This window comes from Lipomyces oligophaga (assembly GCF_038497815.1).
Source record: "Lipomyces oligophaga strain CBS 7107 unplaced genomic scaffold V1516scaffold_1, whole genome shotgun sequence".
Taxonomy (NCBI): Eukaryota; Fungi; Ascomycota; class Lipomycetes; order Lipomycetales; family Lipomycetaceae; genus Lipomyces; species [Lipomyces] oligophaga.
In genome coordinates, this window is record NW_027117785.1 from 665,965 (window position 1) to 685,413 (window position 19,449).

General features: G+C 43.4%; 8 protein-coding genes across 8 annotated transcripts; 2 read left to right on the top strand and 6 right to left on the bottom strand.

Moving 5' to 3' along the window:
* Position 1: 1 nt before the first annotated feature.
* V1516DRAFT_618240 (chitin synthase-domain-containing protein) lies at positions 2-2,631 on the bottom strand (the record flags this gene model as incomplete). The annotated part of the gene is made up of 2 exons (XM_066919399.1): positions 2-547; positions 613-2,631. 2 exons carry the CDS (start codon positions 2,629-2,631, stop codon positions 2-4), a joined length of 2,565 nt encoding a protein of 854 aa, XP_066779696.1.
* Positions 2,632-4,103: 1,472 nt separating this feature from the next.
* On the bottom strand, positions 4,104-5,181 carry V1516DRAFT_26328 (phosphotyrosine protein phosphatase I superfamily). The gene is made up of 6 exons (XM_066918819.1): positions 4,840-5,181; positions 4,775-4,795; positions 4,555-4,722; positions 4,455-4,494; positions 4,347-4,404; positions 4,104-4,296 (listed from the first exon to the last, which is right to left on the bottom strand). The coding sequence occupies exons 1-6, from the start codon at positions 4,893-4,895 to the stop codon at positions 4,145-4,147; spliced, it is 495 nt and encodes a 164-aa protein (XP_066779697.1). The 5' UTR covers positions 4,896-5,181; the 3' UTR covers positions 4,104-4,144.
* Positions 5,182-5,501: 320 nt separating this feature from the next.
* V1516DRAFT_29425 (uncharacterized protein) lies at positions 5,502-7,152 on the top strand. Its single transcript, XM_066918865.1, has one exon. The coding sequence runs from the start codon at positions 5,582-5,584 to the stop codon at positions 7,079-7,081; it is 1,500 nt and encodes a 499-aa protein (XP_066779698.1). The 5' UTR covers positions 5,502-5,581; the 3' UTR covers positions 7,082-7,152.
* On the bottom strand, positions 7,084-9,357 carry V1516DRAFT_667837 (uncharacterized protein). The gene has a single exon (XM_066920906.1). It carries the CDS (start codon positions 9,198-9,200, stop codon positions 7,224-7,226), a length of 1,977 nt encoding a protein of 658 aa, XP_066779699.1. The 5' UTR covers positions 9,201-9,357; the 3' UTR covers positions 7,084-7,223.
* Positions 9,358-9,526: 169 nt separating this feature from the next.
* Positions 9,527-12,811, bottom strand: V1516DRAFT_667838 (ribonucleotide reductase). Its single transcript, XM_066920907.1, has 4 exons — positions 12,654-12,811; positions 12,556-12,587; positions 12,378-12,503; positions 9,527-12,321 (listed from the first exon to the last, which is right to left on the bottom strand). Exons 1-4 carry the CDS (start codon positions 12,670-12,672, stop codon positions 9,772-9,774), a joined length of 2,727 nt encoding a protein of 908 aa, XP_066779700.1. The 5' UTR covers positions 12,673-12,811; the 3' UTR covers positions 9,527-9,771.
* Positions 12,812-13,200: 389 nt separating this feature from the next.
* Positions 13,201-14,307, bottom strand: V1516DRAFT_618233 (N2227-like protein-domain-containing protein; the record flags this gene model as incomplete). Its single annotated transcript, XM_066919398.1, has 2 exons — positions 13,201-13,727; positions 13,782-14,307. The coding sequence occupies 2 exons, from the start codon at positions 14,305-14,307 to the stop codon at positions 13,201-13,203; spliced, it is 1,053 nt and encodes a 350-aa protein (XP_066779701.1).
* A 1,038-nt stretch (positions 14,308-15,345) lies between these two features.
* V1516DRAFT_667849 (uncharacterized protein) lies at positions 15,346-17,791 on the top strand. The gene is made up of 4 exons (XM_066920908.1): positions 15,346-15,840; positions 15,897-16,029; positions 16,081-16,337; positions 16,389-17,791. The coding sequence occupies exons 1-4, from the start codon at positions 15,550-15,552 to the stop codon at positions 17,334-17,336; spliced, it is 1,629 nt and encodes a 542-aa protein (XP_066779702.1). The 5' UTR covers positions 15,346-15,549; the 3' UTR covers positions 17,337-17,791.
* On the bottom strand, positions 17,530-19,191 carry V1516DRAFT_644832 (uncharacterized protein). Its single transcript, XM_066920156.1, has 2 exons — positions 19,019-19,191; positions 17,530-18,965 (listed from the first exon to the last, which is right to left on the bottom strand). The coding sequence occupies exon 2, from the start codon at positions 18,926-18,928 to the stop codon at positions 17,834-17,836; it is 1,095 nt and encodes a 364-aa protein (XP_066779703.1). The 5' UTR covers positions 18,929-18,965; positions 19,019-19,191; the 3' UTR covers positions 17,530-17,833.
* Positions 19,192-19,449: the final 258 nt, after the last annotated feature.

Genomic DNA, 19,449 nt, shown 5'->3' on the forward strand with positions numbered 1-19,449 from the left:
TCTATCTATGGATAGCCGAGAATGCTATTCTTCCAATTACAAACCAAAATGCACCGACAAAACGAATAAATGAGAGCACAGCAACGGAATACAGTACAACTTGTAAATAAATCGAAGAGATCCGTGTCGCCGTATCATCATCATCATCGTCGGCTCCATCTAATCGTTCAACACCACCTGCCTGAATGACGACTGCAATGAGAGCGAAGTTAGAGACAATCCACAACATGACGAAAGATGAACGGATCAGGGCAAATTTACTCATCGCCAGCTCCTTCTCATCTACCTTCTTGACTTCCTCAACAAGTGGATTTTCAATCAGCTTGTGCATTCTTAAATAAGCCTCGTCAATTGCTGATTGATCTGTCGCTACATTGATTGCAAATTTCTTGCTCTGATCTTCGTCCTTGCCTTTTGACAGCTTTTGTAAATCCTGCTTGGGCCCATTGTCGCCTTTGGTACCCCACGATAAATCATGAATATTGCAAAACGCATAGACATTGAGAACATTGATGTACGAAGGACTCAACAGCATATACTGAAAAAACTGAAATACATATAAGAATACAAAGTTAGCTAAAAATTAGGCGATCAGAAATTGATAAAACTTACACTAGTAAATAAATGCCCAACTTGGAGAAACAGCAATGATGCTACAACGTACATAATATACGTTGAAGCCAAAGAAATCACCAGACTGCGTAAAATATTATTTTTGAAAAAATCCACGAACTTGATACTTGTTATCGACTCAATGTTCTTGACCGATAAGTAAATGACTCCAACAGATAAATAGATCATCAAAATTGCAAAGAATACTACAATAGTCACGTAAGCTTTATTCGTAGTCTTCGGCTTGTTACCGCCGAGAGAAAAGATAAAGCAAACCATCAGACACGCAACGTAAATCCATTCGAGAATTACCGACAATATTTTACCGGCATCAAAAGTTTCACCCATGCTCTTCGAAATAATGTAGAACACAAGAAAAAAGTTGGCAATCGAAAACCAAGAAAAGAGCAAATTGAAAAATTGATAGATGAACTCCACATGAAACATGATCTTATGTATGAGAGAATGATTAGTGTGCCAGATCTCAAAAGCGTGCGTTAAGGCATACAAAGCTGCAAAGAAAGAACCATTTAACCATCGCCGTCTTTGTCCGATCAGATCATGAAGTTCTGAAGGAACATCAGTCACAGCTGTCGCTGCGCTTACATATCGCAATTTCCATCGACATCCAGGTTTCGCTACAAGAGCAAAGCACAGAATACGATCTTCTGCCAGATACATATTCTGTTCAAAAATCCCAGTATTAGACTTATGAACTTCCTCGCCTTTGAAATATTTGTCTAATGGTCCGAGAACAGTTTTTTCTCCGCTTTCTGGATCTTCAAAAAAATTGCCATAACGACTCGGTAACAGAGCAGTATAGCGATAGGCTGAGAAAGCTCCTGGAAGAACGGAAATAAATCCGAAGGCAGATTCAAGAGGTTTGTCGAGAACATTCGAGATCTTATACTCAAAATTTTGAGTTGCAACCAGTGGGTTGAGAAGTCGTTTGCCCCATCGACCGACATCGGCTTGAATTTCTCCGCAAGCTCCAGCAACATCATCATGGCGATCAAATTCGAGCCATAAATTGTATAATGCGTGTTCATCTGGCTTTGTCCCCGCATCTAGCAAGATACAGACAAACGGATTCAGTAGAGGTGCAAAAGCTTCGAAGAACCACCGGTGAGAATTAATTTTCTTCGCATTCTTTTCCTTGATGCAGAAGAGCAACTGCACAGGACAAATCTTGGGACTCTTATCCCTTGTATCTTTGTCTGACGGATCTATAAGCTCGACCACACCGTCAGATACTTTTCCAATTCCTATGTTAGTCGTGTACTCATACACATGAGCAGTAACTTCCTTATCTCCAACGGTATTGAAAGCAACTCCTTCTTGATAGCATCCAAGGGAGGACATCAAACCTAAAACACGAGGATGGACATTTGCACGACCATCGGCAACGATGGACACGACAACTCTTTGCCAGCTCTCCGATCCCCATTTAGGATCTTTGGATTTGCGCAAGTTATAAATGTTCTTGAAAACACCTTTGAGAGTACGAGCAAGTAGAATATCGTCTTCATTATAAATTGTGATAACAATAAAAAGCTGAGTACTCCGAGGATCACTGTAAATATTCTGGCGAAGATCAAACCCATCATGCCTGTAATTTGCAGGCTCAGTAGAAGTGACAGCCGCGTATCGCATATAACTAGTTTCGGGCGTTTCAAATTGTGAAGCTTTGCTGAGATTAGTGGCCACTGGACAGTCCAGGACCAAGTTGTTGTTGTACAGCTGAATCCCGACTTTCTTCGTCGCTAACTGATGTACAGCTGCCAGGGGATTCTCCTCCAGAGTCTCCTCTTCCTCATCCTCTTCTTGATCGTATTCATCAGCAGACTCATATTGATTGATAGGATTATATCTAGGCGCAGCGGGATAACCTTGAGGTTGCGGAACCGGAGGTTGATTGTAAGTCGTGGGTTCGATATCATCATCATCGTATACGTCGTCATCGTCGTTGAGATCAGTATAAGTATTGACATTATAATTTCCAAAATGCGCTGTCTCCATGTTTCCTTCCGTCTGGTATGAAAACTGGGGAGTAGGAGGGATTGTGGGTATCGGAGTCTGAGCCATGTCCGCCGGGAAACTTCGCAAGGGAATCGACTCGCCGGAAATATATGGCGATCCGACGTCATATGGCTGATCATTCTGCGAATGATTATCGTATGTATGAGAATCATAGGTCGAATTAGGATACAGACTGTCACGGCGGTTATTTTGATCAGAGTTGTACTGATCGAAGTAAGGTTGAGGGGTGTATTGTTGGCTGGTATCCACAGGATAAGAGGAGGGAGATGCTAAATAAGGGCTAGACGGCAGCTGAACATGGGGAGAGGAAGCTCGAGCATTGGGTGAGCGAGCTGCTTCAGGATATGCAGGTGATTCAGGATACGAATATGGAGCCTGGCTGACCGTAAATGTAGGCGGAGAGTGGGGCAAATTTGTCTGAGGAGAGGAAGGGATGTAAGAGGCATTTGGATCATAAGTGGTAGGATAAGGAACCGGCCTTCTGGGTAGCGGGCCAGGGGAGGTGAACTGCAAATCTTGCTGATCTTTAAAAATTAGCTGACTGAAGTAGAATAAGGATCAGAAGGTGACTCGAATGTCAACATACCGTTCGATACGTACGAGGGGCTCTGCTCATAGGAATCCGGAAGAATAGGACGGACGGGGATGGGCGACACTACCGGCGCAGGAGTGGACGCAGTAACAGGCACCGAAGAGACATTTGCAGACGTAGAGGTATGCTGATTGTGGATATCATCGCGATCTGGCTGATTATATGCCTCTGGAATCGAAAGAAATGTGAGAAGAGGGGACAAAGGACTGCGATCGAAGATGTCAACTTACCAAAATGAGGGGGATTATTGTAGTTCCCACCGTAACTCATTTGCGAGATATAGCGGACAGGATTTGCAGATTAATATGAGCTCTTGAATGGTAGGATAACGCGAAATATAAAGAAATATAAAGAAATATAAAGAGCGATGCGTTTGGTAGTCGAGGACAGCGATTGAGTATGTTAATTGACCCTGTAGTTAGCGTCTCCGCCCCTTCGCTGTCGTTTTTTCTTGTTAGACGAGACGCGTCTTGAACCCGTGGCTGATACGCGTAAACGAGACACAGCCATCATTCTATCCCAGTTTAGACTTCTAATTAAAGCTACACAGCCACGAAGTCATTTGACTCCGCCACATCTCCAGGCTATGCTGAGAGGAGGATATGAACTGTAATGTATACGACTGTAATGAGATTAGATTATTCCGGATTCATTCGCGTATTGTATTGATTGTATTGATTGTATTGATTGTATTGATTGTATTGATTGTATTGATTGTATTGATTGTATTGATTGTATTGATTGTATATTTATACGGATATGCATATAGATATGCACGTAGAAATCATATGGAATCAAATAAATGCAAATGCAGATGAACATTCAGAATCAATACAAAACCCAACAAATACAGCCTCAAATTGGAAGCGCAGTATTGTACAATCTACATCTTTTTCAAATCTACTGTTTGGACGCGATATTCTTCACGAAAACACTCGAAAAATGTTCTAGTTGTCTGAAGTTACGCTGAAATCCATCTGGTCCACCATAATATGGATCATTGACGATTCGGTCTAGTTTCATGTCTTCGCGGTAATTTCCAAACAGTTCCACTGGTCCGTTAGTTAGCCAAGCTAGTGCTTTCCAACTCTGTTCGACTGACCTTTAGCTTTGCTATCTTTCGGTCTCATATAATTGAGATCTTCGAGATTCTGCCGGTCCTTGGTTTCAGTCAATATTTTAGTCTAACAATACGTCAAGTAACTCATACCATAGCAAATATGTAGTCGAAACGATTGAAGTCATCCATGGTCCATTAAAAGGTTAGTCGGCAACAGCAAACTATTATCGCGAAAGTAATTCAAACACATACCACCTGGCGTGAAAAATGGTTTACCGGCACGTTGTTTTGACGACATGTCTGGACAGTGCGACGGTCAGGACTGTCACCCGCATGGAACCCGCTCGTACCAAACGAGTCTATGTCAGTGATAGTCTTGTCCATGCCAGCTTCCTTTGCAACATGTCGCAACACAGCTCTGATAAAACTTTAGAAATGCTACTGAATAACTTGTTGCATTTCAAACTTACTCAGCCATCGGAGACCGACATCTGGTATGTTAGTATTACTGCGATGGTACGCAAGTTGTACATACATGTTTCCGAGACAGCAAAATGCTACAGCTATCTCCCTGTCTTGATCAGTGGTCATGATAGCACGTTTTGCGAAAAATCACAAATCACAATCAAATCCAACACTACTGAGCGCTTTAACAGAGAAACACAAGCAGTCCGAATTGTCTCCAAATAAATATTAGCAGAATCCCGGTCGGATTCCCCAGAGATATCCAGCTTGCCGATGCTCTTCGAATGCTGTGAGAGTGCGGGTGGCCCCCCACATTTTTTGGGACTACTAGATCTTCAGTAGATGGCTGCCAGATCTTCAGCCCTGGTCCGACCGACTCAATTGGTCAGAATAATCGTTATTAACAGTATTACATACAGGAAACATTCTGTGAATAGCTATTTAATATTATCCGAATAATAAAATTACGGACGACAATCTTACTACAGCGACAGAATGTTGTTCTCATATCGGCACGTGACGGAGATAATGAAACTTAATCCGAGTTGCATTCGTTTGTATTTGATACCCTTTAGCAAATTAATATCCCCAGTAGATCGTCTAGCTTCCAAATTATCTTGTTCTCATCTTATAAGCAGAAGATTGCAGTAACTTGCGAATGAAGGTGCAGTTCCACCCCACAGTTATTGGCATGCAAAGCTACATTTACCCTAACCCCAAGAGGGCAATTCTGGCTCTCGATCGATGATTCGAGCAGGTTAGAGCAGAGCAGGGCTGAAAATTCCACTGACTTACAACTTGATCGGCCGAGAATGGTACAAAAAGGACGACGGCAAAGACCAGCATTAGACCGTAAGTCTGTTAAGCTATATTCGGCAACTTCGAGAAAGGATATTTACGATTTTGAGATTCAGAGAGATGAATCTAGTGCGGACAGGGACGAGATCGTGGAGTTTAGCGACACTCAGATTACAGAGCAAGAATCTGATCCAAGCATAGCAGATCGTGCGGACAAGCTCAAAAGCCAATGGGATCTACTGAATCGATATGTTCCTGTGGATAATATACTGAGAAATCCCACTATCGGCCAACCAAGTCAAAGTTCCGATGGAATTGGTGAGAATGGACAGAATGGGAGGGATTCCTGCGACGATTCTGAAGCTAGCCGAGACGAAATTGAAGACAATCCGACTCCGACAGCGCACGAGCGCGTATATTCAGGAGAATTAAGCGATTTATACGCTGTCGAAACTTCATCTCCTTCAGATACACTTAATGCGCGTCCCTTGATCTCTGAGACTCAACTTCAATCAGTAAACAAACGATTCAAGTTTGATTTTTCTCAAACCAACAAATATGAGCTAGAACAGATAGATAATATTATCAGTTCTTCTCAAGCAGAGTCACAACTGGAGTCATCGCCAAGCCAATTGCCTCGAGAGGCTGCGCATCGAAGACCAACTGAAGAAATCGTTGAGTCGGATGAGGAGCGGGTGTCACTCAATTCTCCAGAGCGAGATATGGATACCGATGAAGATGGGTCTGATTCTCTGACTTTGATTGGAAATTCTCCTCTTGGTCCATCAGGATTTGATCGCAATCCAGATTCAACCTCACGGCCTCAGCCTCAATACATTGATTCCGGTTTCGAGAACATCAAAAAATCAGGCGTCCCTAGATTTGTTGAGGTCTGCAGATCCGAGTCATCGCCTAAAAAAAGCGCCATCCCCGCGAAGATTTTATCGGGCCTGATTCAAGGTCGCCAAGGTCTGGATACGCTTACAGAGGATCCAAGCTACACACTGCAACAACAATCTCAGGCCCAATCTACAATTGGAAATCAGTCAATTTCGTCGTTTGCAGCAAAACCGCTAGGTTTAGCTAGCACTGCGGCATCGTGGATTTTGAAAGCCCACAGCGATGTGAAGCTCTCTACCAGCTTCGAGATCTGGAAAGTTCTTAAATCGAATCCAGGGTATATCAATAAGTCGCGTAATTACACCGGCTTTATTTTGACGCATATCAGTCCTGAACATAACAGTCCCTCGACTGTGGACCTTCCCGCTACGAATAGTACTTCTTGGGCACTACTTTTCGAAAAGCCTCAGGAATTAGAACAAACTCCTGCACGAACCAAACTCAGCAACGACATTTTTCTGCCAGAATCAACATTGTTGCAGCTTTACAGGCCATTTTGGAAGCTACCTCTGGCTAGTCTGGACGTCGATTTATTATCTAAAGCAGGTTTCCAAATGGACGCTTCAATCCGTGAAGGAATTTTGCTATGTCTTCACTGGAGTTTTAAATTATGAGTCTTAGCATATTTATTCAGCGTCGCCCAAAAACCATTTAATATCTGAAAAATCATTGTTACAAATCAAACAAAAACACCAACAGATCCGATCCCTAAACAAAACATTTATACGATATTCCAATACACAAACATTATACAAACTAATCGTTCTCATTATCCTCGAAATCGCTACTACTAACAGATACATTGTCTGGCGGTAGATCTAACGTCGACAGGGTTGGATACCGTTTCATGAGCGCGGTGGGAAGCCAGTTATCATCTGGTAACGTAAATTGTGATGAATCCGTGATGATACCACTCAGTTTCCGTGCTTCTTGTTTCGCTGCCATCTCAGCCTTCTCCTGCTTCTCCTCCTCGACTAGCGGACGAATGCATTCACGGCCAGCCTCGCTACGAAAATGACGTCCAAGAGCGTCAGCTCGAGCGAATTTCCGGCCGCAACCCCAAACAGTTACTCCGTCGGATAGCGTGCCATGACACTCAAATTTACGCACACCCGAATGTAGACTTTCATGGCGTTTTCGATCGTGCTGCCGCGCAAACGCTTTGTTGCAGAAGCTGCACTTGAATGGTCGCTCATCAGTATGTGTGCGCAGATGCGACCGCAGATTATATCCTCGCGTGAATCTCTTGCTACATAATGTACATGCATAATTGGCTGGATTCTTTGGCTGCCGCTCACCTCTTGTAGGTGCTGCAAGATCCAATATGTAATCTCGACTCGCGTTGCCGTTACCGACGACAGCACGCCGCTGAGAAGAGTTAGACGAAACAGAACCACTACGACTCGGCCGGCCACTGCCTGAATTAACGCTAATGCCATCGTCCAAGTCGTCGTCGTCGAAATCAGAGACGCCGCTGTCCGAATATGGAGACTGATATGTCTGACCTGGCGATAAACTAGAAGGCCGTGGTCGTCGGATAGGCCCCGCATTCGAATTCCGACGTCCCCGCGAGTTTACAGCACTAGCAACCGACAGAGATGAATCGATAGACTGGTTATGACCTATAGGATCAGAATTCGACCGACGCCGATTTTGAAGAGGAGGAGAGAGTGATGACGGGTCTGGATCTGGATCTGGCGTGTGGTGGATTTCGGTGCCGGCAAGATTAGACGAATCAAACGAGCTAATATTGATCATTGGCACTTCTAATGGTGCCACATGGGCCATGGGCCGCGATTGTGTAAAATCCGAGTTTTCAAATGCTGACTGGCTGGGAAGAAATTCAGGAGAAAACGCAACAGCAGGGTCTGAAATAGAAATATTAATCATATCATTCTCTAGAGCCGGCAAAGGTGAAGCTCCCGATCCCAAATAGGGCGAGGCAGGGAATGCAGGCGAACCAAAATACGGAGATGCACTTGTGGACGTGTAATCTGAATGCATAGAAGACGACCGCATCCGGTTATACTGTGGATTTTGTAGATGATCGCTGGAGGCACGCGCGTTAGACATGATAGACAATCCATCACCTGCAAGAAGATCTGATAATAGCGAACTATTTTCGTCGTTGTAGGTGACTTCATGGCCGTTTAAGTTGCTTTGCGAGTCCAGCATAGAGTTCATCAAAGAAGTTCGGTCCAACTGGATTTGGCTGGCATTGCTAATCTCAAACGAAGGCAGCGACGAATTGGCGTCAGAAAATTCGTCGTTCACGGACGGAAACAAAGAATTTTCAAAGGATGTGAAACCAGTCGCATGCATGTCATTTGACATGCTCACGGCCAACATGTCAGACATATCTGGAACAGGACGAGAACCATCTAAATTAATCATCTCCGAGGTATCTAAAAAGCTTGATCCCGGATTACCATTGCCGATAGCCCATGAATCTTGACTGGGTTCCCAAGAAGGATTTGCCAAATAATTCTCAAGTGCGTCTCCCGCGGCGCCCGACTGGCCCATTTGATCAGGGTCAAATGAAGTTGTAGTCACAGATGTAGAGCCAGACATTTCTTCATTGATAGTCTGCGTAATGGGGGACACTGATCGCGAAGAAATAAAGCTCGGTTGGATAATCGCAGGTGAACCTGTGTTCGAACCTCCACTACCGCTGGCTGCAACCAGAAACGGCGAAACATGAGGATCGCCGCTGTCCGACAAGAAGCTTTCCATTCCTTTACTAATCCGAGTGTCTTGTGTTTAGCAAATCTCGTACGAATCGTGAGGCCTGTATATGTAGTCTCGGTAAACGTTGCAGCTGCAATGGTTGAAGTTGTGGATACTGTCGTCGCCAAAGTACTCAAAAGCCAGCTCGTGAGCTCTGTAAACAATACTTTGCTCAGAACGAGATGAGTTGATGACGATTCTGGGATTGCCCGGCCTAGCAGAGTTTCTCCATTCATTAAAGTTTGACACCAATCCCGTTACAGGACCATCACTAAAATGAAGGTAGATTATACTTTTTTGTTTCCATAACTATAGGGACTTACGCTAATAGTTTTGATAACTTTTTTTCACTCGCAATTTAAAATATATATCCAAATCCGGAACTGCTCAATAGAGGCCTGATCAAAAGTCATAACTATTATTCTCACTTACTAACGTGTAACATCGTTAAAATACTCAAAAACACAAATCCTGAAACAGCAATACATCAAACTCAAAGGCAATAACACTCTCACTTCTCTTATCGTACATTTCACTCGCCCCATACAGACCATAGATACATAAGAAACTACAGTATTTAACCAGAGCACATTTCGCAAGCTCCAGGGTTTTCAATAGAACAGGCAAGTACTTTGTCATTGTAAATATCGATTTCCTCCTCGGTCATGGATTCGTTTGCACGCTTTTTGCGTACAATCTCGTCATCTCGGATTTTTTGGGCTGCTTCTTCCTCCATCATTTTCTTGCGCGCAAGTAAGCCCATCATCTTCTTAGGCGCAGGACTCGGCGACATCACTGGCTCCTCCGACTCAAAATCATTCTCATCACCGGTAATGACTGTAGCAGCTGTAATGATCTTCGCCTCTGATTCAGGAGTACTCACAGCCGACTCAGTGAACTGATATGCAGAAATACGTCGTGCATTCTCGCCTGGCTTTAATGCAGATGCACGTCCGCTCGTCTGTCGATATCCCTTTCTAGTAAGAGTTGCAGACGTACGACCTGCATTGGTATCGACGGTTTTCAATGCTTCCTGATCGACTGTGAACTGAATAGGAGCTGAAGCTGCCATGGTACGGAGATAGTACATGCCGGTCTTTAAGCCCTTCTTCCAGCCGTAAAAGTGCATACTAGTAAGTTTGCCCATAGTCGGATTCTTAATGTGAATATTGAGAGATTGGCTCTGATCGATGAATGCTGATCGATCGGCCGCCATATCAATAATATGTTTCTGCGAAATCTCCCAAACAGTCTTGTACAAAGCTTTTATATCATCCGGGATATTGGGGATATTTTGAATCGAACCATTATCGGCAATAATACGATTCTTCATGTTGTCAGACCACAATCCCATGTCGACGAGATCTTTGAGCAACCAAGGATTTACAATCTGAAACTCGCCAGCAAGAACACGACGCGAGTAAATATTAGAAGTATACGGTTCGAAGCATTCGTTAAATCCAAGAATCTGCGACGTAGATGCTGTAGGCATGGGAGCAATCAATAGAGAGTTGCGGAGTCCATGTTTGGCCATCTTTTCCTTCAGCTCATCCCAGTCCCATAGATCAGAAGGGGTGACATTCCACATATCATACTGTAGGACCCCCTTAGAAGCAGGCGATCCTTCATAAGATTGATATGGACCAAATTCCTGTGCAAGCTCGATCGATGCTTCAACTGCTCCGTGATAGATAGTCTCGAAAATTTGCTTATTGAGCTGCTTGGCTCCAGGAGAATCGAAAGGCAAACGAAGAGCCATGAAAGCATCTGCAAGACCTTGTACACCGACGGCAATTGGACGGTGGCGCAAGTTGTTGTTTCGAGCTTCAGGCACAGGATACATATTCCGATCGATGATTTTGTTGAGATTACGAACAACAACCTTGGTTATATCATGTAAATGATTAAAATCGTACCAAAGTCCATCCTCATCATGTTCCACATACTGAGGAAGAGCAATCGAAGCAAGATTGCAGACTGCAACTTCATCAGGAGCAGAATACTCAACAATTTCGGTACAGAGATTGGATGACTTGATAGTTCCAAGATTCTGTTGATTCGACTTGCGATTGCATGCATCTTTGTAAAGCATAAAAGGATTACCAGTTTCAGTCTGAGCCTCCAAAATATGATACCAAAGCTTTTGTGCCTTGATAGTTCTCATTGCACGTCCTTCCTTTTCGTAACGAGTATATAGTTCTTCAAACTCGTCACCCCAGACGTCAGCAAGGCCTGGAGCTTCATTAGGACAGAATAAAGACCAGTTTTCGTCAGCTTCAACACGCTTCATAAATAAATCCGAAATCCACAGAGCGTAAAATAAATCACGAGCACGAACTTCTTCCTTTCCGTGATTCTTTCGAAGATCAATGAATTCAAACACATCAGCATGCCAAGGCTCAAGATAAATAGCAAACGCACCAGGACGCTTGTTACCTCCCTGATCAACATATCTGGCAGTATTATTGTAAACACGAAGCATGGGGACCAACCCATTGGAAGTACCATTAGTGCCAGCAATATAAGAACCAGTAGCACGAATATTATGAACGTGAAGACCGATACCTCCCGCAGTTTTTGAAATTAAAGCACAAGTTTTCAATGTATCATAAATACCTTCAATGGAATCCTCCTTCATAGCAACCAAAAAACAAGATGACATCTGGGCTTGTGGAGTACCAGCATTATACAAAGTGGGCGAGGCATGGGTGAAATAGCGCTGCGACATATGATTATAAGTCTCAATAGCACTCTCAATATTATCGCCATGGATGCCCACAGCGACACGCATAATCAGATGCTGAGGACGCTCTGCTACTTGGCCATCGATTCTCAAAAGATAAGAACGCTCAAGAGTTTTAAAGCCAAAATAATTATACTGAAAATCGCGATCATAAACAATGGCTGAATTAAGTTCTTCGGCATGTTCCATGACAATATTGTAAACTTCCTCTGAGATCATAGGAGCGTGCTTATGAGTCTTAGGATTCACATAATTGTAGAGATCGGTAATAGTCTGTGAAAACTGCTTTCTAGTTTGCTTGTGCAAATTGGAAATAGCTATACGAGCAGCAAGAACAGCATAATCCGGATGAGCAGTCGTCATGTAAGCAGCCGTTTCAGCAGCCTAGTAGGTCTGATAAGTAATCAAAAATAGCCATGTATAACAAGAAAACAGCATACCAGATTATCTAATTCAACAGTAGTGACACCCTGATATACTCCTGAAATGACTTTCTGGGTAATAGCAGCAGCGTCGACATGGTCCTGATCGAGACCGTAGCAAAGTCGTGTGACTCTGGCTGTGATCTAGAACATGTTAGAATACTATCGGTTATCAGCTAAATCAAAATTAACTTACTTTATCAAAAGCCACGCGTTCTTTGCGGCCGTCTAAAGAAAATTATTAGCAACGATCTCGCAGAAGTTACAAACGCGTCAAAATGGAAAGTAGATTACCTCTCTTGTAAACGAACATGATTTTTAGCCAGGAATCTTCCGATGATAAATAGTACAAACTGATCGGAAGAATAAAAAGAATCCTACGCTTTATGAGTAAACAAGGTGCTTGACAAAATAGACACGAATTTGCAAGCAAAATCGAAAATCAAAGCTGAAGACAGAAGCAAAATTATAGAATTCCACCAGGGAAGGCGGCCGGTCTACTAATAAATCACTTCGATCGGGAGAAATTTGTAAGCCCAAACCTTGACTCCGCGGCGCGTTCGGACGCGTTCACGCGCGTGCGGCGAACGCGTTACCAAACGCGTCCTTCCCGCGTTTTCGGCTGCACACAGGGCACATCGCGTTCCGAACAGTACTAATTAGGATAATTTATTTCCAAAATACCCTTTACATTAGGAATCTCCGCGGGAGTTTCTAAATAATTGAGCCAGATCTGTTTTGCCGCGGAGACAAGCCTGGATTACGAATTAGTCAAGTAAAAGGCAAGCTGCAGTCGGTCTCGTCAGAGTTACTAGATTAAAGAGTATAAACTGAAATATCATTATACTTTGCGCGCGACCCAGCCCTCAATACCATAGTAACCATGCCATAGGCTCTCAGAGTCTGCCACATATTCCGCATTACAACTCCATCGTTTTTCAACTTTGAATCCCATCTTAGGTAACACTTTCAGAAGTTCCTCGACCGTAAACTCTACTCGAGGTGCGGTTCCCCACTTTAGAGGACCACAATTGATCCATACACCTTCCGGTTCGAGTAATCTATGAATAGTTTCTATATATGTCAAAACATCTTCCGCGGTATCGATAAAAAATAGTGTCACGATGGCATTATAGGTTTGTCCCTTCAGTTGTAAAAAATCACCGTATGTTGCACTTAAGTTATCCTTCTTCACTGTAGGAGTCAGATCAGGGAACGCTATTGGACGTAGCTGATCAGCTTCTGACTTTTGATACGAAAAGCTGTGGATAAACGGATACACCTCCAAGGAGTCTTGTTCAAAACTTAATATGTACAAATGACCAAGATGCATGAGATAAGAGTACTCGTTCGCTTCTGTGGTGAATCCTAAGGACATGTTAAGACCAGATCACAAATACAAAACGGGTATGAGACTCATACCTAACTGAGATATGTCATAAGCCAAGCGACCGACACCAGCGCCAGGCACCAAAACTCTCTTGTCAGTAGGCTCTGAACCGAACTCATCCAATAAACTATCTAGTATCGGAGTAAATGTGATTCTTCTCTCTCGAGCACCCTCCTCCGACCAGTCTCGAACAAAGTGCTTAAGGAGTTCTACCACTCGAGAATGCCGCGAGGGAGTTGCTTGTAACAGTTCGGATCGGGAGATTTTGAATTTGGTTTTGGCATAATCGGCAATACTCGCAGTGATACGTTCGTTCGCCTTGATGGCCTTCGCAACGTTCTGAATACGTTGTGTGTATCCGGTAGATTTGACTAAGCGTTGGTGACTAGCCGACATACGCGAAAACAAGGTTCGACGACGGTCCGATATTTTCTTCATTTCATTGGTGTAATTTCCAAGACCAGCTACAGAATCAATCAAATATTGACGCTCACTCGACCCTATTATGGGTGCAATTTTGATCAGCGAGCTTTTCAAAATTTCTCGAACGAAAGCCATAGTGCATATGAAAAGCGCGAAATATATAAAAATTCTCGAGTACCTCGGATCTGGATACAGTGCTAGTATGCTATATATGATTACAACGACACTGGATCGCGTAACTATCGTCCTCGCTGATGAGCTCATATCAACTTTGTCGCACTTTCTCTAACACTATCAGCGAGAGAGATGTACACTGCACACCAGCTAGTACATACAAAAGCTCTCGATAAACAGCATCAACCAGAATTCTCAGATCATGTTAGACCTGGGTCACCGACTCAATTAACTTTACTAAACTGATGGTACTGGAAGACCATCAAGGTCATTGAGCGCAACTGTAATTTGAGCTTTTTGTACCGATATAACATCAATCTGGCCCATGAGAGTACACAATACAACACGGACTTCTACAAATAAATCCATATTTTTCTGATACGAATGATTAAATAATTTTAATGGGTCTGACAAGTATATTTTTGGCGCCGATTTCAACTCGGTATGTTCCTCCAGTGCCTCCCCGACGTCGGAAGGTTTCAAGGTTTAAACGATTCCGATCGTTCGTTTGGCATCCCCTGAGTCGACGAGCCAGAAATAAGCCATCACGGAGGCAGGCCCGTCGGTCACGGATAAGTTCAACTTACACTGCGAGAGAAAATTCATATAGTGCTGATCTAGAAGCGAGTCAGCGACGTGCTATAATCATGACCACCGTGCTTGCCCATCTCTTTAAAAAGTCAAGGCGATCTGTTGGCAGAGCAATAGCGCTTCAATGGCCATGGAATCGGCGCCGTAAGCGCACGGTGCAGATCCGCGTTGAGTGGTAGAGTGCATCTATCGCAAAGCAAACTTTGCACTCCTGCTTAATTTCAACGAGATTTTGACAGACCTTATCTGATCGGTTTCCTCGTTGTCATCTGCAATTTTCCTGAGAACCTCGCTGAGTCAACATTCTCTAATCGTTGTGGATTCTGTCCACAATTACATACCCTTAGGCTACTTGTAAATCAATGAAATATATTAGGGGCTTAAAGCAGTCCAGCTTTTCACGGCAATCTCGTAGATAAACTCAGATCCATCCGAACCGGACCAAATACTACTGGGTTCGGGCAGACTTTCGTCCAACCTCCCAGCCAGGTCCAAGGAAGCCCTGATCACTAGATCTCGCCAACGCTTACAATTGATCGCACGATCTAAAGCTTGCGCTGAACTATTTACTTGCTTAGCAGAATATCATAAATTATTGATTCTTTCACTACGATGTGGTTCAGATTTGGACGTTCCGGGAACGCTTATCGACGATGTCACGCCCACGGCCAATGGCTCAGATCCACTGAGATCGCTCGCCGATCAGATCCGAGTCATCATGCTAAATCTTACAATTCCTTCTCGTCGAAACTCATGAACTACTTCAAAATGCGTTCTTATGATAAGTCTATGCGTCGCTATTGGCACCCCTATTATTCGTTGACCAATGGCAAATGGGCTTATTCGATCTTTCATACTGAGCCTAGTAAGCGAATCAGACGCAGTCGAGTCAGAGACGACAAGGCACGTATATCTTTTTCATAAGAAATGTATCATATACTGACTTAAACCTCATCCAGAAGGTTGTAAATGATTCGGAATCGTACTCAAATCCGTATGTTAATCCAATCAAAAATGATGAAGGAGAACCGATCGATATTGATTATGTTACTATGCGCCGTCGTAAGCGTCACGAGCAACAATCTACTTCGGGTTAGTGATATTGTTATATCCAAGAAATTTGTAGCTGATTGCATATTTTAGGTCAACCTGAAACTGCAACATATTCTGGGAATCAAGAACTAGATGGTCTTAGATCGGCTCCCAGTGCTGACCAGAATCGATTAGACGAACAGGCCGTGCAGAGACTATTCAGGCAGTTCCAAATACAACTTGATCAGTTGGCAAACAAGCTAGAGTCTAAAGCGCAAGAAAATAAGTTCCTCGAAAGCGCTTTAGCTCGTATCACGCAGTCAGTACCAAATCAATCTGGCGTCTCGCAAAGCTTATCAGTCGACAAGGTCAGTGCTTCAGTAGATATCACCTGTTGGAATCTAACACGACAAACGTAGCATCCAGGGCACAGTGAGACTAATCCTATTATGAATGGCTTTGGCACAGGATCCAAAGAGCGGATTACTTATGCTCAAAAACTTACAGATAGTGAACTTGCTGGTATTGGGTCTGGCCGTCTACAAGCCGCGCAGACACTTGCTGAGGAAGAAATCAATGAAATGGAGCTTGCGAGACATCAGATGGAAAAATCTAGCAGCTCCGAGTCTAATTCAAGCTTTACTGCTGTAGAGGATAAAAAGATTTCTAGCTCGGATAAAATTGATTTGCGAGTCTATGAGAATGTTTCTGACTTACAGAGTCAGGTTAGCAAAATCAGCAAGAGACTATTGGAGTTGGAGACTTCGTTTGGTTCAGTCAAGCGGATGACTGGGGACGTCTATTCCAAAACAGAAGGTCAAGAAGAAATGAATCGTAAACTGATCGGTCGACAGAAAAGCATTGAGGAACGACAACTGGAGATTAATTCTCGACTTGGAAAGCTATATGAAGACATTGACGAGACCGAACTTCTCCGAGAGGAAGTACGACGGTTCTTGTTCCGGGAGGAGAACTGTGTACTGCAGGTAGATTCCAATTTGGCGTCTATAAAGGAGAAAATTCAAGAAACAGCTAAGAAGATTGAAGGACATGATTCGCAGTTGAGCGAGTTGTCCGAGTCAATGACCACAGCTGAGAAATTTGCTATTGCGGCGAACAAATACGATGAGGAGAGACAGAGATTGGAGGCCAGACTAACAGAATCAGTCCGCAAAGAAGTTAGCAAAGAAATGAAAGATATTCGGTCTGGATTGAAGGACCTTGCTACCGCGCTTCAATCTCAAAATCTTTCAATTAAATTTCCAGAAAATCGCAACACGTTCGGCAATGCTATTCGAAATACCTTAGCAATTGCTGGAGGAGCGGGAGGGGTAGTTTTCTCGTATCTTTATTTCCTTGATTTCTAGGAGCTGATGAGTGGTTTGGAATGGTATGAAGGCGTAAGTGCAGGTATTTCAGGTATTTTTGATTGGTTTGATTGTTTTAAAGCAGAATTTTTGATATTTTCTTGAGTTTGTGCAAGTTTTCAAGAGTTTATCCGCCGCATGGTTGGCGACTTCGTAGCGGCTAGGGCTACTGAAGCGAATCTCCACTTTGATATAAAATTTGAAAATTTATTTACCAAATATGAACTTGGTTATTGATTTAACTTATGTCAGCTGTAGCGGATTTGGAACAGAGAAATTTCGAAGATCAGTATAATACTAGTAGAACTGAGATAAGATTAACAAAATCGGACATAGTTGAACCAATTACCCAAATAGATTCATGTCAAAACGAACCAGACCAAATATTATAAATAAATGAGAAATAAATGAAATGAATACAAATATGCGTATATTACAAAGTTAGAGATATAAAGGTCATGTTATGTGTGACAAATAGATCGATATGGAGAATGAAATTATCCGACTGTGATGGAAGACCCCGATTCGACGTCTTGGAGCTTTTCATAAGTTTGATTCCGCCGTTTCCGTGTTCGTTGACTGCGGTGGCCCCCGATAGAAATGTTTCCGATTCTACGAGCCCGACGAGTGCAGAAATGAAAGATAGCAAGAAAAACGGCAAATCCGAGGACAGAGAGCGGAACGGCAAGGATCACGTCCCAGCCGGCATTTTCATAGCGGTCCTTGTCGGCTCTAGTTGCTTTTGGTCCCTTAAGAAACGAAACCAGTGGTACATGCTGGACATCTATATCATCTCCTATCTGTTCTGGTGTCTCAAGCGTGATATAGACAGATTTAGAAAATCCCTTACCTATCCAGTCACGCTGAATTTCAAGAAAGTAATATCCGAGCTCATTGTCTATCCACTCAGTGGTGTGAAACGCATAACTCTTTAGAACAGGCTCATCTTCAGGTGAAATATCTGGCCTGTTTCCACCTGAGACAGAAAGAACGTCATAGTCAAGAAGATTAATACGAACGCGCGAAGAGTTGAAGTAGCCGGGATACCAGGTGACAAAATATGCGTGACCAGACTGCAGCTCGGTATGCAGATCCGGAGAACAGAAAGGCTCATAATCCCCATTCAAAACATATCGTTCAGGTGTACAACGAATAACTGGGTTCAAACGCTCGAATTCACCTTTAAAATATCGATTGTTTAAAACCGTATTCTGCTTCTTTGCCACTGCCACTGCAGCAGCAGCATCAGTAGAGGGGGGATCGGCAACTGCAGGATCGGTTTCGTAAGCAAACCAGGTGCCGTACGAAGGACTAGGCTTCTCCACCCATCCTTCCTTCTTGACCTTTGGACGAATTGTGACTGGTGCACCATTTTTCTTCAGACTAATCCACGGTAGCGGTGAGGTCGCTGTAACAGCTGGTGGCCTGGGCGAAAGAGTAACTCCTTCCACAAGAAGAGGAGTCACAGTCGAAATAACGCCGTCAGGAGCTGTACGTGTCCATGGCCGAAGAGGATATATACCTGGAGTTTTTGCTTCTCCGGCAACGAGAACCGCAAGCGCCAGCACAACAGAAAAGATAGAGGCAAACATGATCTTCAAAAGAAATATAACTGATACCAGGAACTGTCTGCCTAAATATTAGCCCCGGCACTTATCTTAGAAGTGTTGAGAAAAGAGTACTTCTGAGAAATCGCCAAACCCTGAAAATCTCTCAATGGTCCAATCGCTATTACTTGTAAGCTCGATCTTCGAGTAATAGCATATATTTTTTCAGTAGTCAACACTCATGCAGCTTCTCTACGCGTCGCGTCCTGTCTCGTTTGTCCTGTATGCCATTGAATCACATGATTAAGTGTTTAGTGGCCGGCTTGACCGGGACCTTTATTAATTGTAACACTTTGCTTGTTCCGGGTAAACTCTCTTGCTCGACCAATCAGATCGCGCAGCGCACAATTGTACAGATTATGGTCGGAAATGGACTTGAAACAGAAATTAAAAAAAATCTCTAATAACAAAGCTCAGTTGACCTTGAGTCAGCTACTTTCTTCGACTTTTGCTGTCCATTGTATGATTCAAGTCAACGGAGTTAGACGAGCAAAGGGAATATGTAA